At 34.3% G+C, this 12,265-nt stretch overlaps 1 protein-coding gene across 4 annotated transcripts in view; it reads left to right on the forward strand.

Annotated features, from left to right (window-relative positions):
* RIC1 (RIC1 partner of RAB6A GEF complex) overlaps positions 1–12,265 on the forward strand; it is a 154,554-nt gene that overhangs the window by 108,465 nt on the left and 33,824 nt on the right. For all 4 annotated transcript variants that reach the window (XM_087444554.1, XM_004436819.3, XM_087444556.1 and 1 more), the window contains 2 exons: positions 4,713–4,804; positions 9,914–10,002. In XM_087444554.1, coding sequence (XP_087300680.1) covers positions 4,713–4,804; positions 9,914–10,002 — 181 coding nt within the window. The remainder of the gene's footprint in view (positions 1–4,712; positions 4,805–9,913; positions 10,003–12,265) is intronic.

Here is a 12,265-nt window from a genome sequence, read left to right on the forward strand (position 1 = left end):
TTATCATCATCCTGAGGATTCCCTTTATTCTTTTATTTGTATGAGATCCTTTCATAGTTAATGGTTAATTAACATATGATTAATTAATAAATTCATTTGGTTACTGTGACAGAGACTCAAAATGAAAATTTGGATTCATTGGAGGCTCTGTGGGTTAGGTTGATCTTCACCATAGGGTCAGCTAACTGAGTTATTTCCTTTCCTGCCCTCTCTGTATGCAGTGTTCATTGGAGAAGAGTCCTGTAACCCTTTCCAGAGAAAGTATACCTGGCTGGCCCAATATCCTGGGATTAGAATTATGGAAGAGTTACACTAGAGGGTCCAAATTCAGGATGTAAACGTTCACTTACTGTTTTCAGTAGAGACCACTGCGATTTTTTTGTTTTGTTTTTCTCCAAAGAAAAATCTCCAGTTTTCTTTTGGATTGGAGGTGGGATATTTCGTAGCTGTTCAAATTGGGAGGTACTCTGGGAAGACCCAGCTGCTGCTTAAACAGGCTTTGAACCAATCCTACTGCTTTTAGTTCAGCCTTTCAGAGACATCTAAATTCCCAAGCCTTTTGTGTATCCTACAATGTAAATTTAGCTGTTTCTCAACGTTCTTTACTGCCAGTTAAGGATTCTACTCATCCATATGCATCCCAGCTTCCAAAATTTTCTGATAACTATCTTCTCTCCCATTCTTTGTCCTTACCAGTTTATGCTTTTTGAAAAAAATCTTCTGTGTTATAAAAATTTGGGTTTTAACAGTCTGAGAAGCTAAATATTCATGTTCAGTCTGCTCTCTTTAACTGGAAAGGATTTTTAAGTTTTGAAGGGCATGTTTTTTCTACATGGTATCAGCTTTCATATTCCTAATAAAATATTTTCCATTAACAACTTTATTCAAATAGTAAGGTACTAAATAATACATTTGTGATAACATGTCAATATATAAATAAGAATATAATAAGCTTTTGAGAATCTAATTTTTTTTTACAAGGTGCATATATATTTGTAATTATGTTTGGGATTTTTTAAAGGTTTTTTTGAGGTATAGTTGACATAGAATATTATGTTAGTTTCAGGTATACAACATAATGATTTGATATATGTGTATATTGAGAAATGATCATCACGATAAGTCTAGTTAACATCCGTCAGCGTACATAGTTAAAAAAATTTTTTTTCTTGTGATAAGAACCTTTAAAGATTACTCTGGTAGCAACTTTCAAGTATGCAATATAGTATTATTAACTGTAGTCGCCATGCTGTACATTACATCCCCATGGCTTATTTCTTTTTATAACTGGAAGTTTATACCTTTTGACTCCTTCACCCATTTGCCCCACCCCCACCTACCCACCTCTGGCGACCACCAATCTGTTCTCTGTATCCATGAGCTTGGTTTTGTTTTGTTTTGTTTTTAAGATTCCACATAAAAGTGAGATCAGACAGTATTTGTCTTTGTCTGACTTATTTCACTTAGCATAATGCCCTCAAGGTCTGTCCATGTTGTCACAAGTGGTAAGCTTTCATTCTTTTTGGTGGCTGAATACTATTCCATTGTGTATATGTCCATTCATTTGTGATAGACACTGAGGTTATTTCCGTATCTTGGCTATTGTAACTAATGCTGCAGTGAACGTGGAGGTGCATATATCTTTTTGAGTTAGGCTTTTCTTTTTCTTTGGATAAATACCCAGAAGTAGAATTTCTGGATCATACAGTAGTTCTGTTTTTAATTTTTTGAAGAACTTCCACTCTGTTTTCCATAGTGGCTGTGCCAATTTACATTCCAATAGCGCTCAAGGGTTCCCTTTTCTCCACATTCTTGCCAACACTTGTTATTTCTTGTCTTTTTGATAATAGCTATTCTGAAAGGTGTGAGGTGATATCTCATTGTGGTTTTGATTTGCATTTCCCCGATGAATAGTGATGTTAAGCATCTTTTCATGTACCTGTTGGCCATCTCTGTGTCATCTTTAGAAAAATGTCTATTCAAATCCTCAGCCCATTTTTTAATCAAATTGGTTTGGGGTTTTTTTTTTTTTGATGTTAAATTATATGGGTTCTTTATATATTTTGGATATTAATCCCTTGTCAAATACATGATTTGCAAATATTTTCTCCTGTTCAGTAAGTTGCCTTTTCATTTTGTTGGTGTATACTGGGGATTTAAGTGTTTTTACTGAAAACAAAAATATTAGAACTGAAAAAGTGGTTGACTCATTTCTGTGTATCAGCTTTTCTTACTGTTTGGCTAAGGAAATTTTTCCAGTAAATTAAGGATTTAAAAAATAATGAAAAATAGATGAACATTATTAAATAAGTTATAAACAGAAAGTATAAATTACAAGAAAAAACAACACATATGTATTGCTGGTCATTGGGGAATACACTAATGGTATATTTATATTAGGCATTATTTAAGTGCTTTGTAAAAATTCTATTTAGCATTGTTTAATACATTTAACAGATGTATTAAAATATGTCAGATTGTGCCACTCCTCTTCTCAGAACCCTTCAGTAGATCTAGATAATTAGGACAAAACCTGCTGAGGACAACTAGAAAAGCCGGAGAAAAAATATTTTTTAAATGTGCCTAAAGGCTTTGGAGAACAAATAAGACAGTGAAGAACTGCCAGGGTAGGGGAGGCCAGAGGCCCAGTGGACTAAGCCCTGTGAGTGTAAACAAACATGGTTAGATGCAACAACACGGATGGATCTCACAAACTTGTTGAATGAAAACAGCTAGACACCAAAGAACACGTGCTATGATTCTATTTTATGTAAAAGGAAAAATAAAAAATAGGCAGTTCTAAATTAGAGTTTGTATGGATGCATGTTTAAGTGGTAATGGTTTAAAGGAAAAGAAAGAAGTGATTACCATGTTAAGTCTGGATATTGGTTACTTTTGTGGTAGGGGTGAGGGTATATTGATTGGAAGGGACATTGTTGGGGGACTTTTGGGTACTGATAATTCTTGGCCTGAGTGGTAATTACGCAAGGTTTACTTTGTGATGTTATTGAGATGTGCATTTCTGTGTTGTGCATTCTTTTCTAATATATTATAATTCATAATAGAAAAGGTTAAAAAAATTAAAGGCACTCCAATGACTACCCATATATAAATTGGAGAAAAAGCCAAAGTTCTTATAGTGGCTTTCAAAGCTTTGTAAATCGGACCTTCTGTCTGTTACCTCATCTACTACTTCTTCCCCCTTTCCCCTCCACTCCCCCTGCACAGGCCTCTTTAATGTTCTTTGAACATGCCAGAAATGTTGTTACGATAGGGCCTTTGTATTTCCTGTATCTCCTTCAGTACTTTCCTCTAAAGGCACCTTCATAGGGAAAACCATTTAATATTAAATCCTTCCCCCATAATCCCTCTTCCCTATAACTGCTTTATTATTTTTTTTTTCTGTAGCATTTACCAGCCTCCAATACACAGTATAATTTTTTTAACTTGTCAGTCTCCTAACAAATGTAAGGCAGGGATTCAGGTAGGGATTTTGCTGCCTTACATCCTCAGCACGTAGAGCAGTGTCTGGTGACTAGTGGGCATCTGGAAAATATTTGTTATAGGAGTGAATGAATGAATTCCAATCTGGGCAGTGGTTCAAAGAAACATTGCTCAATGCTATCTTTACCATTTTTTGTTATCTAAAATAATGTCTAGTTTTATTATTAAAATTGAAGAATAAATAAAATTCCTGCAAAAAACATATTCCACGTTTAGATAATAGATTATATAACTCATTTGGGAATTAAATAAAATCTGTAGTATTATATTTCAAACAGAGTTGTAATTGTGTTGGATCTTCCAATGTTACTTTTGGGATTATCCAAAAATAAAGTTCTGTATTGTGGTGTGCTGTTTATCGTGCTTACTAACCTAACGGTCATGATGACTTTTGCCGTAGAATTTGTAATTTAAGATACTCTTGATTTGACAAATAAAAACAGACAGTGGAGCTGAATCTGTTCTGTATTTATATTCAGAATTAAATAGCATATAAACTTAATGTTTAAGCTTTTTATTTATTGAATGCTTAACTTGTTGAATGCTAGGCATTGTATTAACTGGTTTGCATGTATGTATGTTCTCATTTAGTCTTCAAAACACTCTAAGAGGTGAGTAATTTGCAGATAAGAAAACTGAAGCTTGGAAAGGTCAAATAATCATTTCAGCAAGTGAATGGTAGACATGAGATGTTATATCAGGCTGCCAGATAACGTGCTATTAACCATTATACTATAAAGCAAAGGAATACTAGAGAATAGTAAGCAGTTGAAATCATGAGTCGCTTCTAAAGGAAAGACCAAATAAAATTTACTATTTTCCACCGATTGTAAAGTTAAACGCTATGTGCTAGGTGATGAGAATAATAATAGTAAGCAAGTTAGATGCAATTTCTGCTATCAAGAGTTTTATATTCTAACAGGGAAGTCATCTTCATTTAATTTGAATTTGAAGATCGAATATCCCTTTTTTAGTGTTTTACAAATAGACTAGCACTGAACTGAGCTCGTGGAAATATTTATCGAACCAATTAATGAAATTATGTGTTAAGAAAGAAAATTCAGATGATAGTCCTGATGGGATATTTTTCTAGCCAGATGAAACCAAATAAAGCCTTATGAAACTATGTTTATTGAAGGAGAATCGTATTGGTTACAGTATATTTTGGAGAACCCTTTTTAAACCTTAACTATTTTTCTTTATTATAGCAGCTTCATGGAGTTTGGCCGCAAGACATTATTGATGGAACTTGTGTAGCAGTAAATAACAAGTATCGACTAATGGCATTTGGTTGTGCGAGGTAATTAACATAGACTTCTGCATTTTAGAAGTTGTTGCCAAAAATAATGTTTTTTTAAACATGAGATGTTCTTAACACGCTTGTAAACTTTGTCATGTCCATCATAATTTATGAATCAGCCTTAATATAAAATCTAAAAGTATTTTATTAGATTGAAGCAAACAAAGTTGGGCTGATTTTGGAGATAAAGCATTTTAATTTGTAAAAGTGAGCTTTTCTTCAGTGGTAGGAAATTGAGTTATAAGTTAAAAGATTAAATCAGTTAAAATTTAGGTTCTTTATTGTTTAAAAGAGGATCAGAAAGATATTTTATTTTTCTTTTTTTTAAATACTTTCTTTTTATGACACCAGTCTTGACATTGCCTTTGAATTAGTGAGTGTGCCTTAGTTAATGAGCAAATTTAAAGGTCACACATAAAATTAGTTTCTTGCTTTAATTAAAGTGATACAGGTTTAAGAAGTAAAATTGAATACAAATTATTCATTCAACAAATATCTGTGTGTCTGCCGTGTTCCAGGCACAATTCTAAGCACTTGGGATACATTAGAAAACAATAAAGATATCTGACTTTGTCAAGTTTATATTTTAGCTCAAATAAAAAGATTATGTTAAATACTTATAGTAATGCCTGACAATGTGTGTAGTGCTTTTTAGTCTTCAAAACTCTTTCTTAAATGTAAAATTCCATTTTGCCCTCAAAATGAGACTTATTGGTTCTATAAAACACACATCTAGTATATAGTCTCTAGCTGCTTCAAGTTAGGTACCAAAGTATTTTTATTAGTGTAAGTACTACACATATTGTAAATTACCACTTTCATTACATTCTCAATAATCTCTTTGTGAAGTGGGGAATCCTCATACTCAATGTACTACTTCTCACTGAGGAGATAAATGTAGAAATATAAGTAAACTTAACTTAGTACAAGAAAGAAGGAAAAGCGTATTTTTTTCCGTATTCATAGATTTGATTTGGTCACATTTTGTTTAGAATTTTTAAATCTATGTTCATTGAATACATTTTGCCGATAATTTTTCTTCTTCTTACTCTCCTGGTTAACCAAGGTTATGCTTGTCTCAATCAAACAAGTCAAAGAAGGGTTCGTCTCTTGTTCTCTTCTCTGTTCATTCTTTGAATGTGTTGTGATCAAATTTGTCAATGAAACCATCTGAGACTAGAATTTTCTTTGTGGGAATTTTTTGGATTGCTGATTCAGGTCAGTTTTAAAAACAGATTTAAGAAGATTTAGATTATCTCTCTCTTCCCAAGTCATTTTGGCAAGTTACATTTTTCTAGGAATTGGTTTCTTTCATATACAGTGTCATACAGACATTGGCATAAAGTTTATAATATCTTTTTTAACTTTTATATTGTAAAATAAAAACATACAGGAAAGTACATAATCCAAATATTCATAGTTTTACAAATAATTTTAATATAAACACCCATCTGTTCACAACTGGGTCAAGAAATAGAACATTGCCAGCTGATATAAGTTTTACCTTTACTACTTTCTCGTCACAACTCCCATCCCTTCCCCTACTAGCTTAAAGGTAACCAATTTTCTGTCTTTTCTGATAGTCATTTCCTTGTTTTGATAGTTTTACCAAACCAATGTATGCATTTCTAAAGAGCATAATTTAGTTTTACCTGATTTTGAACTTTATATGAATAGAATCATATCTTGTGTTTTGTGTCTTGCTTCTTTTCGGTCAACATTGTGAAATTTATCCATGTTTGCCAGTAGCTGAAATCATTTTTTTGGATTGATTTTTAAATAGTGTTCCAGTGTGTGAATATACCATAATTTGTCCGATATGCTGTTAATGGACATTTACGTTATTTCTTGATTTCCAAAAAAAGAGACATTATGGGCCGGCCCCATGGCTTAGCGGTTAAGTGCAAGCTCTCCGCTGCTGGCGGCCCGGGTTCGGCTCCCAGGCGCGCACCGATGCACCGCTTCTCCGGCCATGCTGAGGCCGTGTCCCACATACAGCAACTAGAAGGACGTGCAGCTATGACATACAACTATCTACTGGGGCTTTTGCAGGGGGAAGAGACATTCTCTTATATAAACCCAATATCTTTATCATACATGAGAAAATTAATGATAGATCCCTAATTAGATCTAATACTCAATTCATGTGCAAATTAACCCAGTTGTTTCCAAAATTTCTTTTATAGCACCTTTGTTCTGACCAGAATCAGTCAACATTCATGAATTATATTTGGTGGTTATTTCTCTTTAGTCACCTTTTTCCTGTAACGATCTTTACACCTTTCTTCTTATTTTCATGCCATTAACTTTTTTGAGAGTCCAGGTCAGTTGTTTATAGGATGTCCTACATTCTAAATTTGTCTCATTGTTTCCTCATAATGGCATTTAATTAGTTTCTCTAACACCTGTAATGACTGGAACCTTGAAACTGGTTCTTACTGAGCCAGTCAAAGTCAATGACTAGGAAGCTCGCACATCAGCACTTAGAGGAAACTCACGGAGACAGGAGCAGTGGTGGGTGTGCAGTTCCACATTGCTTACATTCAGGGCTAGCACCCAGGGATCTAGCAAGGCCGGGTGTTAGATGTCTATTCCAGGAGAGGTACTCTTGCCCTTCCCCCAGGATAGTGAAGGTGGAATCTTGGCCTTCAGTCTTTCAGTCACCTCAGTTTGCCTTTCAGTCACCTCAGTTTTCATCCATTGGGAGAGTACCAGCTCTTCTTCTGGCATGATCATGGGTTGGGGTAAAAGTGGTGATTGTAGCTGTGTGACATGACAGACTAGTGGCTTCTAGCCCTGATCCACCAGCACTTACCAGGATTAATTGCCTTCAACAGTAGGCTGTAGCTGGTGTCCTTAGAGTTTTGTAAGAAGTCAGCTTTCTTATAGAATGCCAGTTTGCAGAGGATCTGTCTTACAACTTAACTCTTACTTTTATATTTAATAGTTTAATTAGATTCTGGTTAAATATTTTTGTCATAGGTGATGTTGTGTACTTCCTATGGCATCATGTAGCGATAATATCAGTTGTCCCGGTGTTAATGGTGCCAAATTTGATCACTTATGGTGATAATAGCCATATCTCTATTATAGAGATGTTTTTTGCTTTGAGGTTAGTAAGTAGTAGTGTCTTTTTAATGAAAAAGTATTTTTCTCTTATAATGGGCTGATGAGAAATGGAAAGAAAAATAATTTACAGAATATAGACACTGTAGAATACTTCAAGGGTCAGTGTCAGTCTTTTGTGTGTATTGACTTAGCAGTTAATTCTTACATTAGAAATATTTGGACTCCTCAGTGACTTGTTGAGGTCAGCAACCCAGAGTTAGCACTTGACAGTTGTCAAATGCAAAGCTAAAGTAAATACCTGCTAGCCACTTAGTGCTATCTTTCAGCAAGGTGTCTAAGTGGGCAGGTGGTCTGGAAAGATATCTATTCCAGGCATTTGGCTTCTGACTAAGATGGAATAGCAGATCAGATTTTGTGTCCCACATGAAACAACTAAGAAAATGAACAAAAATATGAAACAGGTATTTTGAATTGAAGACATAGGACATTGGGCAAGGAAGGGCAGTGATCCCTGAAAGATGGGAAACTAAATAAGAAAACTCTATAACTGCCCCAGCCTTAATTACTTTGAGAGAGTTTCCAGGGCACCAGCAAGAGGATGGGGAGACAGATCGTGGCAGATTTCCTGAGTTGAGTAAGTAGAAATGAGAGTCTGGGGAGACCAAAGCAGCTAGGGCTTGCAGAACAGACACCAAAGAGGAGAGAGTGGCACAAAGAACTTCAGAGAGATGTAGACAGTCCCTTTTGAGTATTAAACTGAAACATAGAAGATATAAAAAACACCCAAAGCAAACATTGCAGAAGAAAGGATTAATAAACTTGAAGAACATAGCAAGAGTAATTATCCAAAATGAAACAGAGAGGGAAAAAGAACAAAAAACAAAGCATCAGTGAGCTGTGGGATAACTTCAGCCCTGTGGGATAACTACCTGGCCTGTTGCAGGTATTTTATTTAGTCCCAGGCTTAATCCTTGAGAAGAGTCGGACTTGGCTGGAAATGGATCAGAGCTGCTGTGGGGAAACCACCTGACTTCTCCTACCACACAGGAGCACACACAAGTGCCAGAACATTCTCGCAGTCATAGGCCAGTGTCATCCTAATGTGTGCAAAAGTAGCCATGGATTTAAAAGTATTTTAAAAACAACACTTGTGTTAAATTTTTTATCTAAAAATAGCTCCATAAGCAAAAATGGCATTTTTAGTAATCATTATAGTTCAATTTTGAGATGTACCTTAGAAAGTAATATGTAGATTTTTAGTTTTGGTTTCTGGCCCTTCATAAATTTGACCCTTGTAAAGATCTTTTAGTGAAATAATTACATATACCATATACACAAAAGAGCATGTGTCGTGTGTGTAGATATTTTAAGATATAAAAAAAACAATAAAATGAAATTCTCTGTAAATTACCATTTAACATGAGAAATAGCACATTACCCATTACCAGTGCTGATGAAGCCCTCCGCTTCACCTCTGCTTTACTATTCCCCTTGTGTCCACCAGGGCAGTCACTAATCTGGAATTTGTGTACATTAGCTCTTTGTTGTATTTTTACCACAAATGTGTTTAACTAACAAATGTTAGTTAGTTAACTAACTAAACAAATGTGTTTGAATGTTTTTTTGACTGTAGAGAAACAGAATTATTCGCTCTCACTCTCTCTCTATATATATTTGCTATCCATTTTACTGCATGTGACTAAATGCATCCATTTTCAATGTTATGTGGTATATACCAGTTTATTTTTCCTTTCTCTTAATGCTAGATAATCAGATTTTTTCCTTTTTTTGCACTTATGTACAATACTATAATGAACATCGTACGTGTCTCTTGTTAAGGCTATTTCTGGGATATATCTAGAGGTGAAATTGCTAGATTATAGGATATACATTTGTTCAAATTTATGAGATGACTGCAAATTATTTACAAAATGATTTTCTAGTTTACGCTCCTACCAGCAGAACATAATAGTTCCCATAATAATGCTTTTTGTATTTGTATTTGCCTTTTTTCACTAAAAGTCTGTTTGTTTTTCACAGTGGTTCTGTACAGGTTTATACAATAGATAACACCACTGGAGCTATGCTGCTGTCTCATAAACTAGAGCTAACAGCAAAACAATATCCTGGTGAGTCCTCTTTTTTTTCTTTTTCTTTTAACATTTTTAATGTACAGATAATGATATGCTCCCATATTAAGAATAATTGCTATAAGACTACAAATTTCTCTGATGTTTGGGGCCAGAAAAAAAATGTCAAAAAAAAATTAAGAGTGCCCATCTACATCAAACCTAATTCAATAATAAAAATCTTATTAACCTCCAGGAGGAAGCTGAGGTAGGTATCTCATGTTATAATTTCAGTTAAACGTTAGAATATTTAACTATTAATGTTGACTTAGTGTTACCCACGTGTATACCAATATTTTTGCCCATCGTTTCTTTTAACAACTCATAACTTCCACGTGAGACCATTTTCTGCCTGAAATAATCCTTTTGATTTAGTGAAGTTTTTGTGATGGTAAGCTCTTTTTTTTTTTTTTGGTCTGAAAATGTATTTTTTTTCCCCTGTGATTTAGTTATAGTTTAACTTGGTTTGGTATGCAATTTTGGATTGACTATTATTTTATCTCTGTACATTGAATAAGTTCCAATGTCTTTGGGTTTCATTGTTACTACTGGGAAGTCTCCAGTTAGGTTTTATTTCCTTTTCAGGAGATGGGCTTTTTCTCTTTAACTACTTTTAAGAACCTTCTCTTTGTTTTGGTGTTCTGCAATTTCACTGTGATGTGAAAGGTGAATAACTTTTTTTTTTCTTCTACTTGAAATTCAGACTTGTTGAATCTGAGGATTCATATCTCTCAACTGTTCTGAAAAAAATACGCAACCATTATCTCTCTAAATATTGCCTCTTCTTTAATCTTTTTTCTGGAAATCTAATCAGACTTAGGTTGTACTTTTTTGCATGTTTCTTAACCTTTTTAAATTTTTCATTTCTTTGTTTCTCTAGACTGAACTCTAGAAAATTTTTCCATATCTATCTTCCAGTACACTAATTCTCTCCATTTGAGTCTAATATGCTGCTTAATCTGTCCATTGAGTTTTAAATTTCAATTACTGTATTTTTTTATTTCTAGAAGGTTTATTTAACTCTTTTCTAATCTGTATGCGTCCTGCTCCTACTTTCAATATTCTCTTTTATTTCTTTAGATATAAAAAATGGTTTTTATATTCTCTGTTAATCTCAATATCTGAAGGCTTTCTGAGTCTGTTTCTGCTGTCTTGGTTCTTTGAGTTCTCATTCATTTTTTTTATGTATTTTAGGATTTTTGACTGAGAGCTGATTATTTTCCTTGAAACTTATTTGTGTGAATGCTTTGAGACCTAGATTGATTTTGAGTTCTTTGGGAGAGGATTTGTGTTTATTTCTGCCAGTCACCTGGGAGTGCTACATCAATCTGGAACCCTTTGCATTATATTCTCTGTTTGAGATTTTTTTTGAACCATACAAGTTGCACAAATTACAAATCACAATGAGGACTGACTTGCAGTTGCCGATTCTCAGCGGAGCTTCTTTATTTTTCCATTCAGTACCGTGGCTGAAACATCAAAGCATTCCTTGCTATTTCTTGACCTTCCACATGGTAGAGTTTATTTCTCATTCTCCCTTGTACTATGGATGTAGCCCTTTGTAGTCCCAGCATCATGTGGGTATCTTATATTAGATTGCCTGCCTTGGCCAAGCTCTGACCTTTGTCTCCTATTCCTCACATGCTGTAAGTAATCAGAGATGGAAGTCAGGGTTTCCAGGGTTTGGCAGAAAAATTCAGGGCAAAAGTACTTTGTACACTCACTTGCCTCTCAGTATTTTTGATTGTTTTGAGATGTTTAATTATTCTTTTCAACATTTTAGTTTTTTCAAGGTAGAGAGTCTCAAGGTGTCTAATTTGCTATCGTGCCAGAAATAGAAATTTGCTCCTTAAGTTTTTATGATTCTTATTGTATACCCTTTAAAAGCCTGCATATTTTTCTCTCTAAGGACAGTTTTTGCTGTAACCTACAAGAACAGAGTACTATGTATTTTGATTGTAGTTTCTGGCCCTTTTATCTGTTTAATTTTTTTTATCCATACTTACGTTATGCTGTCCAATACAGTAGCTACTATCCACATGTGGCTATTTAAACTAATTGAAATTAAAGAAAATTAAAACTTTATTTCCTCAGTTGCATAGTCACATCTATATATTTAATAGCCACATGTAACTAGTGGCTAACTATGAGACCCAGCAAATATAGAACATTTACATCATTGGAGAAAGTTCTATTGATTGCTTCTGTTGGACAGCAGTGTATTGAGTTTTTTAGATTGTTCTCTTTTCTCTCTTTTCTCAGG

The sequence above is a fragment of the Ceratotherium simum genome, chromosome 20, assembly GCF_057802395.1.
Source record: "Ceratotherium simum simum isolate JZ-2026a chromosome 20, ASM5780239v1, whole genome shotgun sequence".
NCBI classification, from domain to species: Eukaryota; Metazoa; Chordata; class Mammalia; order Perissodactyla; family Rhinocerotidae; genus Ceratotherium; species Ceratotherium simum.